General features: G+C 38.0%; 1 protein-coding gene across 1 annotated transcript in view; it reads left to right on the top strand.

Annotated features, from left to right (window-relative positions):
- The window catches only part of Col3a1 (collagen type III alpha 1 chain), a 93,432-nt gene extending 71,527 nt beyond the window's left edge, over window positions 1–21,905 (top strand). The window contains exons 13-56 of the mRNA XM_006974839.3: window positions 194–247; window positions 1,366–1,419; window positions 1,579–1,632; window positions 2,023–2,076; window positions 2,457–2,501; window positions 2,632–2,685; window positions 3,094–3,138; window positions 3,768–3,821; window positions 4,266–4,364; window positions 4,856–4,900; window positions 5,009–5,107; window positions 5,295–5,348; window positions 5,458–5,565; window positions 6,208–6,261; window positions 6,818–6,916; window positions 7,241–7,294; window positions 7,446–7,544; window positions 7,846–7,899; window positions 8,010–8,063; window positions 8,380–8,433; window positions 8,919–8,972; window positions 9,449–9,493; window positions 10,030–10,128; window positions 10,215–10,322; window positions 10,612–10,665; window positions 11,259–11,312; window positions 11,395–11,448; window positions 12,104–12,157; window positions 12,680–12,787; window positions 13,059–13,112; window positions 13,388–13,441; window positions 13,635–13,796; window positions 13,907–14,014; window positions 14,903–15,010; window positions 15,988–16,041; window positions 16,126–16,233; window positions 16,754–16,807; window positions 17,277–17,384; window positions 17,659–17,712; window positions 17,810–17,917; window positions 18,733–19,024; window positions 19,980–20,167; window positions 20,498–20,740; window positions 21,475–21,905. Of these exons, the coding sequence (XP_006974901.1) occupies window positions 194–247; window positions 1,366–1,419; window positions 1,579–1,632; window positions 2,023–2,076; window positions 2,457–2,501; window positions 2,632–2,685; window positions 3,094–3,138; window positions 3,768–3,821; window positions 4,266–4,364; window positions 4,856–4,900; window positions 5,009–5,107; window positions 5,295–5,348; window positions 5,458–5,565; window positions 6,208–6,261; window positions 6,818–6,916; window positions 7,241–7,294; window positions 7,446–7,544; window positions 7,846–7,899; window positions 8,010–8,063; window positions 8,380–8,433; window positions 8,919–8,972; window positions 9,449–9,493; window positions 10,030–10,128; window positions 10,215–10,322; window positions 10,612–10,665; window positions 11,259–11,312; window positions 11,395–11,448; window positions 12,104–12,157; window positions 12,680–12,787; window positions 13,059–13,112; window positions 13,388–13,441; window positions 13,635–13,796; window positions 13,907–14,014; window positions 14,903–15,010; window positions 15,988–16,041; window positions 16,126–16,233; window positions 16,754–16,807; window positions 17,277–17,384; window positions 17,659–17,712; window positions 17,810–17,917; window positions 18,733–19,024; window positions 19,980–20,167; window positions 20,498–20,740; window positions 21,475–21,621 (3,759 nt within the window). The 3' untranslated portion in view covers window positions 21,622–21,905. The remainder of the gene's footprint in view (window positions 1–193; window positions 248–1,365; window positions 1,420–1,578; window positions 1,633–2,022; window positions 2,077–2,456; window positions 2,502–2,631; window positions 2,686–3,093; window positions 3,139–3,767; window positions 3,822–4,265; window positions 4,365–4,855; window positions 4,901–5,008; window positions 5,108–5,294; window positions 5,349–5,457; window positions 5,566–6,207; window positions 6,262–6,817; window positions 6,917–7,240; window positions 7,295–7,445; window positions 7,545–7,845; window positions 7,900–8,009; window positions 8,064–8,379; window positions 8,434–8,918; window positions 8,973–9,448; window positions 9,494–10,029; window positions 10,129–10,214; window positions 10,323–10,611; window positions 10,666–11,258; window positions 11,313–11,394; window positions 11,449–12,103; window positions 12,158–12,679; window positions 12,788–13,058; window positions 13,113–13,387; window positions 13,442–13,634; window positions 13,797–13,906; window positions 14,015–14,902; window positions 15,011–15,987; window positions 16,042–16,125; window positions 16,234–16,753; window positions 16,808–17,276; window positions 17,385–17,658; window positions 17,713–17,809; window positions 17,918–18,732; window positions 19,025–19,979; window positions 20,168–20,497; window positions 20,741–21,474) is intronic.
- The last annotated feature ends 717 nt before the right edge of the window (window positions 21,906–22,622 follow it).

The following is a 22,622-nucleotide window of genomic DNA, read 5'->3' as shown; positions in this document are numbered from 1 at the left end:
AATTTCACTAAATTTTAATCAACAGTAAAAATAAAATATAATGAAGGTATATTATTAATTTGGTGTAATTTTCATGGTGAGAAGGACAGAAGGATGTCTCAGAGATAGATTTCCTTCCAGAAGGCACTTAACATACAAAGACAAAATGTAACAGAAAATTCTGAACTTATCTGTTTCAATTTTCTCATTTCAGGGCCCTCCAGGACCTCCTGGTGCTATTGGTCCTTCTGGTCCTGCTGGAAAGGATGTAAGTGTTCATAGGTTGGATAGGAATACAGCAAAACTCAACTTGAATGATAGATAATCCATCTGTACCTCATGCCACTATAGAAAAATCTTAGTAAACCTTAAAAACCTTTATTCAAAAGAATTTTGAAACTGGGTGGTAGTAGCACACCTTTAATCCCAGAACTCAGGAGGCAGAGGCAGGCGGATCTCTGTGAGTTCCAGGCCAGCCAGGTCTATAATGGGTTTCAGAACAGCCAGGGCTGTTACACAGAGAAACTATGTCTTGAAATACATAAATTGTACCCTAACAAACATCTTCTGTTATATTGGTGGTTGTTAGGATTCTCATAGCATTTTATACTGAATTTCCTACCTTCTAAATTCCCCTTCTTAAGGGTGATGGCTAGCACTGATCAGGACTTCTTATTGCTTCCAGGGTCATTTCATGGAGAGTCATGTTCTCTTGCTGAGATCTCCATTAGAAATCTTGTAACGCTCATGTCTCTCAATCACCGTGAGACAAGATAGTTGTTTTCACTTTTCAGGGTGTTAGCATTGTATCCACACACTAATCTCTGTGCTGTATTTGCAAAGTTAGACATTATAAATTCTAAGGTGATAGAACTCTCAGATATGCTTCATTTTCATTCCAGAAGTAACAAGATTTCCCCCTTACATTCTGTAACATATAATCACTATATTAATATCATCACTTTATGAACATAAATCTATAAATATTAAATATTCTCCCTTTTCCTCAATTAATTTCCAATGGTAAATTCTTTTCATTGACTTGGGAAAAATTTTAATATTTCAAGGATGAGAGACATCTGTACTAGTACTTCATAGGTTTATGTCAAGGTAGGAAGAGCCTCCCACAGTCCTTCTGTTGAGAAAACCAATGTCACTCAGAGCAGTTGGCTCTCACCTGTAATTCCAGCACTCTAGAGGTGGGCTCAGGAGGATCAGGAGCACAGCATCAGCCAGGGCTGCCTATGGAGATTGTGTCTCAAATGAATACATAAGCAGGAGCAGTCTGAGCTCGCAGCTATATGTTTAGCCCAACCAGATTGCTCCTGAGTTGCACCACATTTGCTCCCACGTAAGCCTTTATGCATTTTTTATTTCTCTGCCTAGGGAGAGTCAGGCAGACCTGGACGACCTGGAGAACGTGGACTGCCTGGACCTCCAGTAAGTCTTCTCCATTTGATCAACTCTTTAGTCATAAGTATTTTCAGTTCAAAAATGCATAATCAAATTGAAATAAATGTTGAAGTAAAATGTATTTTACCACTGGATTTTGATTCTATTTGAATGTTAATTAGCATTTTCCCCATTCGTTACTTTTAGGGTATCAAAGGCCCAAGTGGCATGCCTGGATTCCCTGGTATGAAAGGACACAGAGTAAGTGACCCTAAGCATAATCCTAACCCTAACATTATATTCATGGGCTTAGTAGATATAATTTATAAAAGGACAAAGTATCTTTATTTTTAACTAAACGTTAGATAAAATCAACCAAGTCAAAAATGTATTAATCTAATAAGAACAAGATCCATCAAACTAAGTTTTACTCTTCTACACTGAAGGCAACTTTCTAATCAAACTAAATTGAAATTTTTTTCTTCTATAAAAACTATGCCAATATTTAATGCATAAAATACTTTATATTATTTAAATTATCATTGCAGATAGTCATATTTAATAAAAGCCAGTAATGAAAATTCAGTGTAAAACTTTCATTCTGAATTGTGAGCAAATTTTAATAATTTTTCTGTTTTTAAACATTTCTAGGGCTTTGATGGACGGAACGGAGAAAAGGGTGAAACGGGTGCCCCTGGATTGAAGGTGAGTTGCAGCACACTGTGTTCGTGGGTAAACTCATTTAGTCTCAAGCTATGTTAGATTCAATTTATGGGACCTAGCTTTGTTCATCAACTGCTCTTTTCATATTATTGATTGTTTAGGGTACCCCTTAAAGCTCCAATGACAGCCAATAACAAAGAATCTGCATAGAAATGTTTGTGCATCCCAGTGCGACTAATGAATCTGTATAGTTGTTGTATACTTAAAGTTCAGAAATTTAAATTTCTGGTAATTAAAATTAAATGCTTACAGCAATTTAATATTACTAAGAATATATTTTCCTTAGTATTTCCTATGATACAGTATTTGTATTATCAAAGTGTTTGTTATACAAAATAGTAACATTTTGTCTTACCTTCTAGGGTGAAAATGGTCTTCCTGGAGACAACGGAGCTCCTGGCCCCATGGTAACTATGTTTCCTTTCACATGATTTTCAGTATTAGTTTAGCCATCCGGCTCCATTGCCTTTCTCTTTTCCATCTGTTCTCACACACGTCAGGTCCACAGTAAGATCATACTCTCCATTTTGCCTGCAGGGTCCCAGAGGTGCTCCTGGTGAGCGAGGACGGCCAGGCCTTCCTGGAGCTGCAGTGAGTATTGCCACAGTGTACCCAGATGAAAGTGGGGGCTGTCGTTGTGTAAAACTGTCTTTAAGATCAGCTCACTCAAGATTTGGATGCAATGAAATTTAAAGGAATGTCTTGCATTCGATCTCTCTACTGGTTATGTCAGCTGACATGGGATGTCAGTTTCATACATTCACTAAAGCCACGTGTCTGGACTCAGTTCTGAAAACCCAGACTTCAGGCCTGCTCGATGCCACCAGTGTGGTGTCTCAACAGCCTGACACTGACTCTAAAAATAGGTGAGAGTAAGTGGATTTAAAAATATTTGAGGACAATTCAGTTAGTTCATCTGATCTTGAATTGTAGTCAGGCATTACTGGTTATTAACCTTTCATGAATAAGAAAGTAATTGAGACAAACTTCTCTTTTTAGGGTGCTCGAGGCAATGATGGTGCTCGGGGCAGTGATGGCCAGCCAGTGAGTAACTTTGCATCTAAACCTGCATTGTTCCAAAGTACTTAGAGCTTATGGATTATATATTCATTATCATATTATTACATAACAAACCCATATTGCCTCTTGATGACTGTTTTAAACCTTAAAAATGGAAACAATTTGTAGATCTAGTACTCCATAGTATCCATCAAGATATCATTCAAATTGATACTGATCCAATAAACTATGCCTCCATTCTAGCCATGACCATTATTCCCAGTCACTTGCTGACATGTATTTAACATGCACTTGTGTTTAATATCCAATATTGGATATACCAATGAAGAGACATGCAAAATAGATGGTGATACTACCTCTATGTGGTAAATAAGATATAAAAGCTCAGGAGTAAGTATCCTGCACAGTCACAGGATATATGGAAAAGTGGAAAGGAATACAGATGTTCTCACCTCAGATTTAACCCTCTTCTTATCTTACACAATGTTCCTCTATAGAATACTCATGTGGATGGCAAACGCTCTTTCATTCATATGGTGTCTTTTGTATTTTAGATTATTCACGTATCATTTCCTAGGAGGCTTCATTTGATTGTTATTCTAGGTGTTCAGTCTAGCCAATTTTATTACATGCAGATTGTACATTGTTTATAGGGTCCCCCTGGTCCTCCCGGAACTGCAGGATTCCCTGGATCCCCTGGTGCTAAGGTAAGCATGTAGTTCTTTAGAAGAATGTATAAATATCTTATAGACAAAAATGCTTTGGATTACTTCTCAAAGTTGACTTGTAAGATAATCAAATCTATATTTTCATCTATAGAGAACTTTAATGCCCTATTCTTAATTCTAATATATGTATATATAATCTTGATTCATATGTATATACATACATATACACAAATATAATCATTAATATTCTACCATTCTGATATTTATTCTGATGACTTCTGCCTTTTCCCAGGTCCTTTCTGGGAAACAACTAGATCATGGGCAAGCCCAAAGCTACATTTGTCTTGTCTTTATGATTGATGATCCTTTATTTTATTATATTTAACCACAGTACTATAGCTTTAGGGAAATGCAGAACTGAAGGGTAAACTAAGTTATTAGACGTGGAAAGGAAAACTGACATGTTGGGATTTGACTCTTTAGGGTGAAGTTGGACCCGCAGGGTCCCCTGGCTCAAATGGATCTCCAGGACAAAGAGGGGAACCTGGACCACAAGGACATGCTGGTGCTCAAGGCCCTCCTGTAAGTAGCAGATAAGGCCTGAGAGGAGCCAAGCTGCTAGGCTTACTTCTTCGAAGCATGCTTCAACATTGCTAGCAATCAAAATAGATTCCTTGAAAAAGTGTAGTTTCTTGCTCTATCATAATTCAATCAGTATTGGAAATGGGAGTTTGCGCATTCTGGAATTCATGAATTTTACATTAACATAGTACAAAGTAGAGAATGGATAGGTTAATTATCCGATGCTAGGCAAGTTGCCTGCACTAACCACCAACCAGAAAATAAACAAAGCAGAAAACTTCTCTTATTCGTGTATTATTTAATAATTTAAACCAAGTACACATTATCTCTGACAATTCATAATTAGTTTTCCTACTTTCATATGTTGTGCTACTGTTAGAGAAATGACAGATTCTCGACAGTACATAAATAAATTCCCTAAACAAAGAGCTCCAAATACATGCAAGCTATTGGCATTCCTGCTAATCTGCTCTGTTCCCTTGTGTGACTAGGGCCCTCCTGGAAACAATGGCAGTCCTGGCGGCAAAGGTGAAATGGTAAGCTGCGCCACCCTCCACTCATCCCACACAGATTTATGTCTTTAAGTCTGAAGGTAGAAAAGAAGGTCCGTTCGTGGCTAATGTTGGTGTTTGTGTTGTTCTTAGGGTCCTGCTGGCATTCCTGGAGCTCCTGGACTAATGGGAGCTAGGGGTCCCCCTGGACCAGCTGGGACTAATGGTATACCCGGCCAGCGAGGTCCTTCAGTAAGTTCGCCTCTCCTTCAATGCCTGAAGTTCATACTTAGCTCTCACAACAAAATATTGATAGTCCTTTTGCTCCGTCTCAGCTGAGTTTATATGGCTCTGCCTCTAGCTGTGTAACATCTGGCTGGTTATGATTTTGTTAGTCAAAACCTCTTTGTTTTTACATCGAGATTTTCTTCCATTTTAGGGTGAACCCGGCAAGAACGGTGCCAAGGGAGAGCCGGGAGCCCGTGGTGAACGGGTCAGTACTGCATCAACATCCTGGGCTACTTAGAAAACTACTGTGCAATGAGAAAATAATAGGTGAAGGTTTCTCTACTAAATTTCACCGCAATTCTTTACGTTTTTAGGGAGAAGCTGGTTCCCCAGGAATCCCAGGACCTAAGGGTGAAGACGGCAAAGATGGATCCCCTGGGGAACCTGGTGCAAATGGACTTCCAGGAGCTGCTGGAGAAAGGGTAGGCTTCCATAATTACCTGCTCCACCTTGTTGAGACAGGCTCTTATTTATAGATTAGGTTAGCTTGGACCTTACTCTGTAGCCCAAGCTAGTCTCAAACTCATGGCAATCCTCCTGCTTCAACTTCCCCTAGTACTTGGATTAGAGGTACAAACCATCACAACGGTTTAAAAGATAACAAATCCTGTAATAGTGAATTGCTTTTACACAGTGTTTCGCTACAGACTGACCTCAAATTTAGAATTTCTCCCAACTCTGCATCACAAGTGTGGGGATTAAAGGTGTACACACACACCCTTCTGTAAATTGTTTTTCTTTGAGTACTCAATTTAAACTTAAAGCCCTGGAGAGTTTCAGTTTGCTTATTTCTGTTTCGTCTGTGCATTTGGTTGATTAGTTGTTCTGTATGTTGGTCTTTTTCATGGTCTCAGAGTTTTGGTTTTGTCTTCTTTAGTTTTATTTTTTCAGTTCTGGGAAGTGACCCCATGACCTGTACTTGGTGGGCAATGCTCTACCACTAAATCAATACCTAGCTCCTGCTTAAAGAACTTTGTAACATAAGAAAATCTGTTTTGCTACCCATGAATTTTGAACAAGTTCTAATCTTTTAGACTGAAATATTTAACTGTCATTGTTTCCAGGGTGCTCCTGGCTTCCGAGGACCTGCAGGGCCAAATGGCATCCCAGGAGAAAAGGTAAACACTTCAGTTCTTAAATGCCATTAGTATAAATAGCTATTTCTTCTACACATTATCCCATTAATGGAAAGATAAATACCAGGAGAGGATGTATCAGAATAACAAAGCACAAATCATCTCCTCGTGACTCTAGTCCCTGTCTCATTACTTGCTGGGCTTTGTGATGAGTGAAGTTACTTCAACTGTCCTGAGTGAGAATCACTAATTCCAATGTCACCGTAAGAACCAGAGAAAGCCCGTGGAAGTGCAGTGAAATCTCTAAAGTAACTTCTAACCATTAATGATGCTTAACTTTAAACATACATACACCATACACATATATCTAAGTCCAATTAATAATGTTTGTTACAATCATGGGATATTCCTCACAGCTCCCTCAACGTTTTTTTCCCCAACATGACATTCCAGGATAAACCACATGATCTTAAAGAGCAGAACTCAGCAATAGGAACAACTCTCCTTGAGAAGTCAAATAACTCCACTAGTCACTGATTAAGTGTGTCATCGTCTAAATCAATAAAAAATATCTAAGATTTGTTATCTTACAACTTAGGGTCCTGCTGGGGAGCGTGGTGGCCCAGGTCCTGCAGGGCCCCGAGGAACGCCTGGAGAGCCTGGACGAGATGGAGCCCCAGGAGGCCCAGGACTGAGGGTAAGGAGACATAATTGTTTGAATGACGTAATGTGGTAAGAAGAGAGACAAAGCAAATGATGACAGATCAAAACCAACTCCAACCAGACAATACCTTTCAGAAGGCTCAAACTAAACAAACCAAATTCCTTTAAGAAAACATGGGTTAAGACAGATGAAGAAAAAAAGGAAAATTCAATATTTGACTAAGATGAATTTTTTTAACAGAAAATAGGGAGTACATTTACAAGGCTACATCTAAGCATGAAAATCTCAAAATTGTTCAAGTTGAATATGTTGTATTTTTTAATTTTAAGTCACCTGACTTTTATATTTTTCATTTAGGGTGTGCCCGGCAGCCCAGGAGGACCAGGCAATGATGGGAAACCAGGACCTCCCGTATGTACAATTATGATGTGCCTTTTAATTAGCCCAGTAAAAAAAAAAGGGGGAATGCATCCTTTGGCTAGATTTGAATATGTGTATGTGTATTTATACTTAGATTATGTGTTCATCAAACTCTGACTAAGGCAATTGTTTTTCTTACTAGGGAAGTCAAGGAGAAGTTGGCCGCTCTGGTCCGCCTGGCCCATCTGGCCCCCGGGGTCAGCCTGGTGTTATGGGTTTCCCTGGTCCTAAAGGAAATGATGTAAGTGCTACCATTACTTTCTCCAATAAATACTTGACAGATGGCCTTTCATTCTATATGAAAATGCAAAGATGCCCAAGACTTAGTGTCTTCCTCAAACTTGGAAGAATATGTGACGTTGAGTAGTAGCATGTCAGAGACAAACGTATAATTTACCCTGTGTGTGTGTGTGTGTGTGTGTGTGTGTGTGTGTGTGTGTGTGTGTGTGTGTGTATGTAACTTTGCATGTGTAGGAGGATCAAAAAATGGGGTTTAGACTTTGATTAGGTTTTTTTATGTAAACACTTGCCCTTTTCTTTAGGGTGCTCCTGGCAAGAATGGAGAACGGGGTGGCCCTGGAGGACCCGGCCTTCCAGTATGTGGCTTTCTTTTGTCTTTTTCTGGTTAGCTAAGCAATTTAGTCATCTCCAGTCTCAGAACTGGCTTCATGTATTAATTCTGCTTCCCTAACTGTCATTGTTGTAGGGTCCTGCTGGAAAGAATGGTGAAACTGGACCTCAGGGTCCCCCAGGCCCTACTGTAAGTACTTATATAACTGAGGATAGAGGTAGAGTGGAAATAGAGCAGGGCAAGCCTTCAGAAATTATGCTATCACTGCACTGTTTTATAATATTTCACCAAACAGTAACTATGCTTCCTTATTTTGTTTTTGAGTTAAATGCTGACATTAACTGTCTGTTGTACTACCTTGGCTTGAGTATCTTCTATAGCCCAAGTTTTCTCTAATCTTCATATTCTTAACCCTTAAAGTAAGCACCTGTGGAGATGTGAACTGTATACTAACCAGGAAAGGACGGTTTTACAATGGAGTATATCATTGTGTTTCTCAATATAGGGACCATCTGGTGACAAGGGAGAGTCCGGACCCCCTGGTCCACAAGGATTACAAGTAAGAGCTTATTCTTTGAATGTTATTGGCTTTTCACAGACAATTCCACAATTTCATTTCGTACCTATTTTTGTGCCACATACTTCAAAATTTTTGTTACCATGCTACATGTTCACCGGAAACAAAATGTTAATAGTAGTTTCTTCTTTGACTATTCTAGAATGTACATGTAAAGCTATTAAACATGAACTGAGCTTCTACAATTCTATATGCTTTCTATCACAATAAAAAGTCAATGTAGCTAAATTCATCTTCCCTTATTCATCAATCCATCTGTATATACAGAAACAAAAATACAGGTATGAGCACAGGTTTGTAAGGCACAATCATGCTCTATCTGCCATTAGTTTAAATAGGGCAAACATTCTATACCTTAAAAATATGAAAATCGTGTCATGTACTACCTTCAAAAATATGATTACTTGTGAGAAGCTTTCACAAAGCCATGTTTGAAGTGATCACACGATGTTACTGTTCATTTGCAGGGAATACCTGGTACCAGTGGTCCTCCAGGAGAAAATGGAAAGCCAGGTGAACCAGTAAGTTGCACTTTATTTTTTAAAAGTTAGCAACTACATAAAAAATCAAAAGCATTGATCTATTATTAACTTCGTATACCCTGAGTTTTAATGGTGTAGATCAATTGAAAGAATGGCTTGCTTGCATGTGTGAAACCCTCCGTTAGATCGCTAGCAGAGTATACACCTACCTGTCTGTCCATTTCCTTTGGTGAGGTATATAGGATTATCAGAAGTTCAAGGTTGTCCTTGGCTACACAGTGAGTTTGAGTTACATGAGACCCTGTCTCAGAAGCAACAACAAAACAAAGATTAGTTACTTATAATGTCATTCATACAGTTTAAACTTTTCTATAAAACAACAGAGCTAATTAAAGTGCATAGCTTTGAAATTTAAACAACTGTACAACATACAGACACAGCAGATATCGATGTTGCTTATTACTTGTGCAAAGGATACTGGCAAATGCTTACCATACATAATGCTGATCTTCTAGGGTCCAAAGGGTGAAGCTGGTGCACCTGGAGCTCCTGGTGGCAAGGTAATTTCTATGTTAACTTTTTAACTATGTTATGGAGCAACTGATTAGGGGAACACTTTTGTTTTCTTTTAGTACATTGAACCAAAAGGTTCTTTGCTTTGAAGGTAAATCCACGAAAGCGCACTGCATGCATTTCCAATGCGTTGCACTTCTTCCTCCATTGGCACACTCTGTTTCTCTAACATTAGTAAGCACCACAGCCTCAGCCACTCAAGAAGAAATGCTGCTAATATGTGGGTTTCCTACAGAGATTGTCCTGCTGGAAGAAATGTAAACTTTACCTCTATGAATAATAACAGTAATTATTTCAAAGACACTTTTAACTTAACCAGAACACATACACATTTCATTGTTTTACACTTGCTAAAGATCCCTGTTCTCAGACAACTAATCAAGGTTTTATACTCATAAGAATTTCAAAACTATTAATAAGTATAAGTTAAAAAACTTAGTAGACAATCAAAATTACATAATTTACAGTGGTTTTCTTTTCTAATAATGTGTTTCTGATGTGGATGTTACATTTTCATTGATAGGGTGACTCCGGTGCCCCTGGAGAACGTGGACCCCCTGGAAATGCAGGGGCCCCTGGTCTTAGAGGAGGAGCTGGACCCCCTGGCCCCGAGGGAGGAAAGGTAAATGTAGTTTCTGATTGCCCTGGACTTTAGAAGATAAACTTCTGTTGCTTTCTTGTCATCTGCCATTGATCTTTTCATTGCAGGGCCCTGCTGGTCCCCCTGGTCCCCCTGGTACTTCTGGTTCTCCTGGTCTACAAGGGATGCCTGGAGAGAGAGGAGGTCCTGGGAGTCCTGGTCCAAAGGGTGAAAAGGTACTGATTGTTTTATCTTGATTCTAAAAAAAAAAAAAAAAAAAAAAAAAAAACACCAAAAAATCCCCCAAAAAACAAAAAAACAAAAACCAGACTTTGTAGATTAAAGGAAAGCTACATTGCTAGAAACTAATTTCAAAATTATTGCTATTTTATTTTAAGTGAAATTTGACATAGAGTCCTACAGCAATTATTAATCCAACTACCAACTTTAATGCCAGCAAATCCTGAGGGCTTCCCTTCTTGTTCGACTTTCACTGGGTGGATGACACTGGCTTTTGTTTGGCAGGGTGAACCAGGGGGTGCAGGAGCTGATGGAGCTCCAGGAAAGGATGGGCCAAGGGTGAGTATTCATATTTCTGAGAAATGAGTCTTGATAATATGCAATGTGTGGTATACCCTACTTCAGCTTCCACTGTTTCAAAAAACTACTCTCATTAAATGAAACCATGTTACCACATTCTGGACATTAAAAAGACACTAATCACTTGACTTTTTAAATTCTTAGTTTGTATCTATCACTCCCTGATAGTTCTACAGTGCCATAAGGATGAAGAGAATCCTTAATAATATAAAAATCAAAAGCCAGGAATGACTATCATAATGAGTCAACAAAATCCAAAGCAATTAATATTGTTAAGAAATAGTTTTTAAAAGATATTATACAATCTTACATCACTTTTTATTTATCTTCTCTAATAAAGGTTAAAAAAAGAATGAATCAGTGAACTCACTGAATTAAATTACCTTCTATGATCATACTCACAGAATATTGAATTTACTAGGCTCTCTCATATTCACACATAGCAATGAAGGTATCATTTGAGCTAGGAGAGAACAAAAACCTTTCCACTTTAGTAGATGAGTGTCTCTATACTCTGATTAATACAAGAAATGATGTTCATTTCTCTCAAGCTAAAACCTATCTTTCTGCAGGGTCCTACTGGTCCTATTGGCCCCCCTGGCCCAGCTGGTCAGCCTGGAGATAAGGTAATGACACTTTCGGAAACAAAAGTCAACCTTTGCTTTAGTAGATACAGAACAATGACAGCATCATTTGACCTTTTCTCAGGGTGAAGGTGGTGCCCCTGGACTTCCGGGTATAGCTGGACCTCGAGGTGGCCCGGTAAGTGTTAAAGGCATTTTCAACATACTCTTAACCCCACACAGGTCATTGTCTTGTTTTAGTAGCTTTGCCCCTGGTACTCTACCTCATGCTTGGCTCTATCTTTAAAATACAGGCGATGCAAGAAAATATTTAAAAATTTTAAAATCCGCATGAGGATATTTTAAGATACTTAATTTCCTGAATAACTCTGGGGAAAGTACATAAATTGAAAAATACTATATATTTCTAAATGATCATTTCTTAAACTTTGAAGAAGCGTCTTCCAAATAAAAAGATCCTTTGCCTTTAAAAAGGGTTGAAACTCAAAGCTACAGCCCATGCTTTTGTTTAATCAATATATTAATTGATGTCTTAACCTTTTGCCATATTTTAAATACTTTATATTTAGAAGTTATATAATTAAATGTATTCATATTTGAACACTTTGAAGACATATTCCTTTCAAGTTGCACCACAGTCCGGAGACAGAAGAAATCAAGAGTTCCGGTGTTCCTTTCTAATTTTGATGAGAAGTAAAAAAGGCTTTTAGGTTAAACTGTGTTTGCTGCATTAGCACATTTCCCATGAAAGGAAGACGAGATGATACAGAAGACACTGCATGATCTGTGTGGGGAAGATCTTCACTGTGAACTAACACTATCTTTCCCTTCAGGGTGAGAGAGGTGAACATGGGCCTCCAGGACCTGCGGGCTTCCCTGGTGCTCCTGTAAGTATGGATGTCTAAGCATGAATGTCACAATACCCATTTTACCATTGTGCTGAACACTAGCATATACAAGTTACTCTGGTTCTGGTCTTTCTTCAGCCTCTTTACCCTTTGAAGTTACTTTACCAGTTTTTAAGTTGATGTTTAATTAATTTTCAATGTTTAAGTTTTAGGCAGATTAAACACCAATCCTCCTTAATGCTTTGACAAGGAGGCAATGCAGCATCATGATGCTCACTTTCAAATTTACAGCCCTTGGAAAAACTTTCTCCCTAATGGCAAATCATGTCTTCTTCTTCCTCTTCTTCCTCTACCTCTTCCTTCTTCTTATTCTTGTTTCCTCCTCCTCTTCCTCTTTTTCTCTCACAATATTTTGACTGATTTTGCTTTGGCATGTCTTCAGAGAGCCTCCTATTCCTATTTGATGGCAACATCTTCCCAGTTTTAAACATGTTTCCATGTTCTAAAGAAGTGCATTGTGAAGGAAGTCGGCTCACAGGCTGTGGCTGTTGCTCTGTGCAGGGACAGAATGGCGAACCGGGTGCTAAAGGAGAAAGAGGTGCCCCTGGAGAGAAGGGTGAAGGAGGCGCTCCTGGACCTGCAGGGCCCGCTGGAGGTTCTGGACCCGCTGTAAGTCTTATTGATAAACAATCCCATAAAACATTTTGGTTTATTAATAATTTAACATTCCATGTAAGATTTTTGTGTTATGGGAGAATATAATCTCTATAGGAATATAGTCCTTAATTTGGATTTTGGATTCAGTAGTCTAGCTATGATCAGATGTGAGCTATTTTAATCTCTTCAGGGGAACATTGCTAGTCACCTAATGCTTAATGCTTTTGTCATATTTTTATTTCAGGGCTCTGCTTAATATGCCCTTCTTCCCTTTTGTGTTTAGGGTCCTCCTGGTCCTCAGGGTGTCAAGGGTGAACGTGGCAGTCCTGGTGGTCCTGTGAGTACTGATCCTCTTAACTATCACTCTATGAATCATTACTGAAAAGATTTATTGAGTCCAATCTACTTAAAGACCACCTAATGACACTAGAGCCTCGGAGAGAAAGTGAAAGTCAGTCAATGACAGCAGTGTGTGAATTTGAAGCAGAGGGGGCAAACCATAAATAACCTTAAGATGGAATTCAGGTCCTGGCCCATTCCTTATCTTCACATTTGTGTGTGCACAGATTCATGTTTCAGTGTTGCACTAATGAAAGTGTTTCCATTTCACAGGGTGCTGCTGGCTTTCCTGGTGGGCGTGGTCTTCCTGGTCCTCCTGGTAACAATGTGAGTAAAGTACTTTCCAGCCTTTTTTCAATATATCTTGGAGAAAGACTTCGTATATCTAGAATGAGGAAGTGGTATTTTGATATGCATCTGCCAAATCCCACATGAAATTGAAAATAAGTAAAAGGCAAGGACAAAAATAAAACAAAGCAAAAACTATTAATGTGCATATTTAAATTTCAATTATTCGCAGGGTAACCCGGGCCCTCCAGGGCCTAGCGGTGCTCCTGGCAAGGACGGTCCTCCAGGTCCTGCTGGTAACAGTGGTGCTCCTGGCAACCCTGGAGTAGCTGGACCAAAAGGTGATGCTGGCCAACCTGGAGAGAAGGGACCACCTGGTGCTCAGGGACCTCCTGTGAGTGTCTCTGTTGTTCTGTTGATTGACCATATATTTTGATAACAGATTTGATAAGGGAAATATAACTGTGTAGAACTGAGCTTAGTCTTCCTTATTTATTGCAACAGGGATCCCCAGGCCCACTTGGAATTGCAGGACTTACTGGAGCTCGAGGTCTTGCTGGACCACCAGGCATGCCAGGTCCCAGGGGCAGCCCTGGGCCTCAAGGTATCAAGGTAAGTGTAGTGACCCTGCACCGGATTCTTGTTTCCCTTCCTGGAGGCAGAGATTTGCTCATTGTATCAGATATAAGATGGTTTCTGGTGAATATGAAAGAGCAGACCTTCTTGACACTTCTAGACTTGCAAAAAGAAAACTTTTATTAAATCATTCTGAAATATATAGGCAAAGCAAGTCATAAACAAGCCTTGAATATATACACACAGACAAGCCAAGATCACAGAAAAACAATCTTGCATTTTCAAACACCACTGTTAGGAAACTTGTGAGCATTCTTTAATTTATTCACTATAACTATGAAGGGAGAAACTGTTTCAGCTCATAAATACATGAGGCTTTAATTGATGTCAATTACTCATCCCTTCAAGTCATTTTGCACTCTTGGTTTTCTTTCATTGACATTACCATAACATTACAGTGCTTGGTATCTGAAATGTGCATTCAGCAAATAAGCTAACACAGTTCCATTTGTATCAGATTTCATAATGTGACACTTCATGCATAATTTTCAAAATATGTCAGAAAAATAATAGCAGGAAATTTGATAGGAATTAGCATATCTAGCAAGATTCTAATAAATCCTGATTTCCATGGTCACCAAGATGATGGTGTCATTATTATTTCTATTGCTCTACTCATAAGTTTTTGTTCCTCACAATCAAATTTTTTAAAAGAGCTTTTTGCCATTCTAAATCACTGTGCAGTTAGAAAAACCCAAAAAGCTTGCTCTCCCAATTTTTCCCCTATGAAGGACATGGTTTCAAGAAAGCTGAACATCAATAGAAATTGAATAAAACACATTTCCCCCCTCCAAAATAAATAAATCTTGTAACACCCTACTAGTTGGTGTCTTAAAGTGAAATGTCTTATTTATTTTTACACAGGGTGAAAGTGGAAAACCGGGAACCAGTGGCCATAATGGGGAACGAGGTCCTCCTGGACCCCAAGGTCTTCCTGGTCAACCTGGTACAGCTGGTGAACCTGGGAGGGATGTAAGTAGCAATTCAGAGAATGTGTTCAACCAGTTAGCTAAAATTCAAAATTGTTTGATCTACTTCCTTTTTCAATTATATTTACTTGGTTGTGTTTGTGTGTGTGTGTGTGTGCACATGTAGCTCCCCTGGACTGAACTCCAGTCATCAGATTTAGTCGCAAGTCCCTCTAGCCACTGAACCATCTCTGCAGTCTGAAATTCAAGTATTAGTTAAAGAACCCCTAATGTCTGTGAAAATATAGATGTGGGTCCATGTAGCCTCTCTGATAATCATCCTGTTGTAAGTTAGGATAGCATAAAAGCCTATGACCAATATTTCCCCAAAAATTTATTAATGAGGAAAATGCAGCTGCTTAACTGATTTAGGAAATGGGTTAATAAAGAAAATTACAACATATAATTTTGTATAAAATGTTCTTTATTCATTGATAATTACACTTAATTTTTCAGTTAATATTTACATTAACAAAATACATTTTAACAGGGTGCTATGTGATTTTTGAGAGCTGTATTTAATGTGGGAATGTTAAGTAAATTTTAGCTTTAGATTTCCATCATAATTATAGATCTGCATTTCTCAAACTTATTTGTTAGCTGTACCATAAATACCATTTTAAGGTTGTTTTTTCCATTATTATTCTCCTCACATTATTTTGTGAAATTTTAAGAAAATAGACATCCTACATGTCTGCCAAAGAATTATAATTCTTCAAAGAGCTAAACCACGTTGTAATATATGGAATTTCTTGTCACGAAAAAACAACCTTTTGCTCCCACTGGGAGACAGGGGCAGCAAGAGGATAGGACATAAGAGGGAAGGAAGGAAAATTTACTAAAATATTCTTTGTTCAAAAATGTCATAGTGGTATCTAATACTGTGGATACTAATTAGACATCATCTTTAAAAAGAATAAAAGGCTTGCATAGTATTTGGATAATTTCAAGTCGTCTGTCTCCTCTTCCCCCTTTAACCAGGGAAACCCTGGATCAGACGGTCAGCCAGGAAGAGATGGATCTCCCGGTGGCAAGGTATAACAAGCCCATGTATGGCAGACAAACATAATTAAATCCGATGGCCGTCATAGTTACGTGAGATCTGTGAATGTGTTCCAGGGTGATCGGGGTGAAAACGGTTCTCCTGGTGCCCCGGGCGCTCCTGGTCATCCAGGCCCACCTGGTCCCGTGGGTCCATCTGGGAAAAGCGGAGACAGAGGCGAAACTGTGAGTTCTGACGCACTCTTTCTCTACATCTGTGCCCTCAGAAGGAGAATGGGGTCTGATAGGATGTCACCGTGCACATCCTGATCTGTCTGTGTGGATTTCTGTCAGTATGAATCGGGGTGTCTGTCTCTTTGCTGCAGGAATGCAGTCAGAATTAACAGAACTCTTTTCCTGCTTCTTTTGTTTAGACTCCTTTGTAAAGATGGAGGAAGGGACAGATTTTGAAGGACAGAGCAATCTTAGCTTCCAATAGTAGTATGTGTACTATTACCAAACCACAATGAAGCCAGGAGAACTATTTTCTTTTTTGTGAAATTTCAGAACTGTTCATTGTATTTAATTTTTTAATTAAATTACATTTTTTAGTTAACTTTTTATACAATATATCTTAATCATGTTTCCCCTCACTTAGTCCTCTCAGATCATCCTGTCCTTCCTACACTCAACTTTTTAGATGGAGTTGAGTGAGTGACTGTGCTCAGTCCCCATGCAGGCGCTCACCTGTGTGTTTGCCTCCTAGGGGCCTGCTGGTCCTTCTGGTGCTCCAGGACCTGCTGGAGCTCGGGGTGCTCCTGTAAGTATTGAGTGCTGTTGTGTTCTTAAACTCATGTTAGAGTGTAAGAAACATGCTGATGCTTTTTGAAGTGTCTAGAAAATGGTTAGGATGACAGACACACAACTGTGGAGAAAATACAAACTTAAATTTGATGATACAGAAAGCAGTTCAGCTTCTAAACTCCAAGTTCCATGCAGCTAATCATACAGACATCAGTGATGAGGACTGCAATTACCAATCCAAACTTGAAACTGAAATAACCTTTGTTATTTGTGAAGTATCTCTGGGTGGGGATTTCTCGCTAATGGGATTCTATAGAATATGATACATTTATTACAACAATCTAGCAGGATGCTATATAATATAACAGATTTATTATTATAAAGCTAATAGAATTCTGTAAATTATAATAGGCTTATTATGAATTCAATTTTATTCTCAATATGTCTGTGTACTAATGACCCTAATTTGAAATATATTTCTATAGGGTCCCCAAGGTCCACGAGGTGACAAGGGTGAAACCGGTGAGCGTGGTTCCAATGGCATCAAAGGACACCGAGGATTCCCCGGCAATCCAGGTCCCCCAGGTTCTCCTGTAAGTGCATCCGCTTTCACAAGCACTCCTTCACTGCATGATTGGTGAGAGACACTCAGACGAGAACACTTACCACCTCTGAACTTATAAACTACAAGAGATGAGATGCAAACTCAAGAGCTTATTGAAAATAATGGTTTGGCATGGAAAAAAAATGAAGTGAAAGGGAGAAGTTTAGTTCATCATGACCATTGCATTCTAGACTGATCTTTAACAGTCCCTTCCCTAAGCCGTGGGAGATCTTCACTGGATTTTATCTTTCCTTGCTTTCCAGGGTGCTGCCGGTCACCAGGGTGCAGTTGGTAGTCCTGGACCTGCAGGTCCCAGAGTAAGTGTCATAGAAGTATATCAGAAGGTGCACATTTCGCAATGCTTACACTGCAGGAATATATTCTAGCATCATAACACCGTGTTCATTTCTTAAGGGACCAGTTGGACCACATGGGCCTCCTGGAAAAGATGGGACGAGTGGGCATCCTGGTCCCATTGGACCGCCAGGACCTCGAGGCAACAGAGGTGAAAGAGGATCTGAGGTAAACGCTGCTCACATACACATGATTTAACTTGTTGTAGTCCATTGTTTCTCAAACACAACCTTGCTTTTAAACTTAGGTAGTCAGTTGAGTACAGTGTAATCACTCACTGTAAAAAACGAGGGTTAATTCAACACAGTCTTGATTACATTAAGACTTTTTATGCCACAGCAACTTAGAGAAAAAAATTATAGTTGGATGAGTGATATGTTGATATAATGACATCTATTCAACTAACCAAATAAACTATGCCATGATGATCTCACACCAAAGAACTCACAGAAATAATTTTATTTTTGTAGACATTTTACTATTAAACAACTTTTACAATTCCTGTCTTGCTACTGATAAAGTCACGGCTAGTGCCTTCATACTCCACAGCTTTGGGGCAAATGTAGTAACAAATCATTGTTTTGACAAATATACATGTGACAAATGAAAAACCAATTAAGTTGAATGCACAAAGATACAATGGTAATGGGGAATTTGATCCAGAAGATAAAGTCCCTGTTTTATTCTTTCTCATGGCAGTATTTGAATTGTGCCTTCTGGGCTGTTTGCTTACATCTTCATATAGGAGAAATGATGAAGTTTGTGCTCAATCCTGTTTATTCTTACATAATAAAATAATGTATTTGTTGGTAATGAATTACATTTGCTATAAGAGACTACAAAATCATCTACAGTTTTTTAAATTAAAGTAATTATGGGAACATATGTGGATTGCTTACAATCCATTTTCCTAGACAAATGGCATAGTCCTTCAATGGAGATCCAAGAAAAACACTTCAATGTGCGTATTTTTACTCACCTAGGGCTCGCCAGGCCACCCTGGGCAGCCAGGCCCCCCTGGACCTCCTGGTGCACCTGGTCCTTGCTGTGGTGGAGGCGCTGCTGCCCTTGGAGGTGGAGGTGAAAAGTCTGGTGGATTTTCACCATATTATGGTGATGAACCAATGGATTTCAAGATCAACACCGAGGAGATTATGTCTTCACTCAAATCTGTAAATGGACAAATAGAGAGTCTCATTAGTCCTGATGGTTCTCGTAAAAACCCTGCTCGGAATTGCAGAGACCTGAAATTCTGCCACCCAGAACTCAAGAGTGGTATGTTTGAGTCTTTATCACTTGTGGCTGTAGGCTTACAGAGAAATCTGCCTCTATTAGAATTTGGCCAAGAAAATTTTTCTGATAGAAAATATTTTAAAGCCATTATACTATTTAAACATTGTTAATTAAGTTTAAAACACTTGATAGTAAAGGGGAAAAACAACATTTGAAGGTCTATTTGAAGTATAACATAAATAACTGAAAAATATTTCAAATATAAGAAATTTTAAGGACAGTTTCACAAAAAATTTAGTACAAATATTTCTAAATATCAAAACAAAAATTATTTAAATGATCAAATGACATGTATCATTATCTTCCCATAGTTAGATATGCATAATTTTATTATTTTGATTGTGTTATTATATATTTATTATAATTCATTTTAATGAAATAATGATTAAATTTCAATTTTTTTCCTTAAACTATTTCTGTCTTCTATCTACTATTGGATGTCTAATTTTATTTTTATTACTAAATATATTTATTATAATCAATATAAAATTGGTCTATTATTTTCAATTTTTGAAGTATCTTTTAAATATCTTGACATAGATCACTGCTTTTGCTCAGAGTAACCTTTGGGCATTACTTAACATAGGAAGTAAGTATCAGTTAAGTTAAACTATGGTGCTGTAAATCTGGACTAGAATGGTATCTTTAAAACAAAAGTGAGATTTAGACAAGTACAACACACCAATCTATATATCAGTCAATGACAATACTATTTTTAATTTTAGTGCTTACATAGTTCTTACTATCTTATCACTTCAGAAATATCAACCAGTTGTGATATATATATATATATATATATATATATATATATATATATAAATTACAAATGCATTAGCACTCAATACTCTCAACCAAATAAACAAGCAAATCTTCTGGCCTAGGCTCCACTTCTGAATTTTATAACCAATTCCCATTATCTGTTTTGGTGACTTTTCAGGAGAATATTGGGTTGATCCTAACCAAGGTTGCAAGATGGATGCTATCAAAGTGTTCTGTAACATGGAAACTGGGGAAACATGTATAAATGCCAGCCCTATGACTGTTCCACGGAAGAACTGGTGGACAGACTCTGCTGCTGAAAAGAAACATGTTTGGTTTGGAGAATCTATGAATGGTGGATTTCAGGTAAGAAAAGATATACCTTTTAAATCAGGGTATGTCTAAGTACCTGACATTTTATTTTTCCTTTTACTTCTTTATGGTTACTAAGTAGAACACCACAAACACTTGTTTGTTTAGAAAACTATTACTCCTATAAAAGACTAAATTGTACCAGATCAGTTGAGTATAAACCCTTTCTTTATTTGCTAAGGCATTTACTTCTACATACACTAAAATATAATTATATAACATATATGAAGAACTTACAGTGCAATATATGTGCTAATATTGCATGAATTCTTTGCCTTGGGGCTGCAGTCATGACCTTTGATATATTCTTTTGTCTTGTTACAGTTCAGCTATGGCAATCCTGATCTTCCTGAAGATGTTCTTGATGTACAGCTGGCATACCTCAGGCTCCTCTCCAGCAGGGCCTCCCAGAACATTACATACCACTGCAAGAACAGTATTGCCTACATGGATCAGGCCAGTGGCAATGTCAAGAAGTCTCTAAAGCTGATGGGCTCCAACGAAGGGGAATTCAAGGCTGAAGGAAACAGCAAATTCACTTACACAGTTCTGGAGGATGGCTGTGCTGTAAGTAACAATGTCTTTGAAAGCAGGATGGCAAATATTGTCAGAATTTGTTGCTTAATCATCCAAACTATTCTGTCAAGAGGAAACAGAAACAATAAGGGAGACAGAAGCTGTCTAGTGGCATGAATTACTTAACATCTGCCTATTTGTTCTAGAAAATGTTAGACATTGCAAAAATTGAATATACCCTAACTTCTAGATGGAAAAAGTTGAAATGAAAATGATTGAAATTTAAACTCATAAAACTCTAATAACTGGGATATTTACTGTATATTATACATAATATTTTTTATATAAGGTCTATCAGACATTACTATGCTTTTAAAAATATAAAGTTGTAAAGTCTGTCTTAAAATCTATTCTTTTTTTCTCATAATTTATTAAAAGGAGAACTCACTTCTAACACTAGCCACTCCCATTGTGAGTGACTCACCCACTTCTTACTAAAGCAACTATAATATGGAAGCAACAATCAGAACCAGGCTTGAGAATGGGTTAGGCTATGGTAATCCCCCTTCTGGCTTAACTATTGAGTCTTACCAGGCTTTGACTAATACTTTTATTTATCAACCAAGAGATTTAAAGCTTCAAATACAGAAGTTCCCATATGTCTAGAAGGTTCCATGTGCACCTCAGAGCAGAAGACAGTTTTCCAACATGATCAGTTAAGTAGACTAGCTATGTAAATATAATGTCATGGCTCTTTTCTTACAAAATTTTTCTCTCTTGAATAGAAACACACCGGGGAATGGAGCAAAACAGTCTTTGAATATCGAACACGCAAGGCCCTGAGACTACCCATCATAGATATCGCACCCTATGACATCGGTGGTCCCGATCAAGAATTTGGTGTGGACATTGGCCCTGTTTGCTTTTTATAAGCCAAACTCTATCTGAAACCCCAGCAAAACAAAATCCGCATCCATGTGTTTTTTTTTTTGTTATAATCTTGTCAATCAGTGCAAGTGACCTACTAAATTCCAGTTATTTATTTCCAAATTTTTGGAAAAAAAGTATAATTTGACAAAAAAAGAATACAATCTTTTTTGCCCTTCCATCCACCCAGTACAGTTCAAATGCTTTTGTTTTATTTTTTTCTACCAATTCCAACTTCAAAATGTCTCAATGGTGCTATAATAAATAAATGTCAACACTTTTATGATAACACTGTGTTACATTCTTTGGACTCTAGCCCACCTGCAGAACAACGGTCACACTCACCAGCAAAAGAATATCTTTCTTTTCTAAACAGGCAAAGGTGAAATTAGAAATGACCTCCCTATTCTAACTACCTCAAGTGGTCAGACAGATAAATTCTGAGTTCTAGAAGACTACACCATTATGTATAACTTGACAAAACTTATGAATTTTATCGGTTACGTGTAGAATGTTGGTAAAATAGAAAAGTAGACTGCAGTGTAGGAGTTTGAAGGAGTGCTTTCAGTTCACAAGTGTCTTCATCATAGATACCAATGCTTTTAAAGGTGCTTTTCTTCTGTTATTGCTGGTGAACTTTCAAATATTTGGGAGGGCTTTAAAGATGCATGTTATGGTGCTAATGTATTTTCACTTTCAGAACTCTAGATCAAAATTAGTGAACATCATTCAAGCCATAAATGCATAATATCTGTCCCTGTCATCTACTAGGAAGATTAATTGGCATACTTAAGGAGCCTTTCTCCCTTTATCCTGTAAAAATCAACAACAAAAAACAAGTTTGGGGTTGTTTTTGTCACAATAATACAGAGAATATTTTAAACATTTTCTTTTGTAAGCTTGTATGTGGTTGTTGATTTTTTTCTCTCTTACAGTCACTCATAATAAAATATCATAATGAGACATTCCTGTTTTTGTCACTTCTCACAGATTTCACAATGGCATG

This window comes from Peromyscus maniculatus, chromosome 13 (genome assembly GCF_049852395.1).
Source record: "Peromyscus maniculatus bairdii isolate BWxNUB_F1_BW_parent chromosome 13, HU_Pman_BW_mat_3.1, whole genome shotgun sequence".
NCBI classification, from domain to species: Eukaryota; Metazoa; Chordata; class Mammalia; order Rodentia; family Cricetidae; genus Peromyscus; species Peromyscus maniculatus.
Note: the sequence above shows the minus strand (reverse complement) of the source record. Positions and strands in the feature narration are given on the sequence as shown.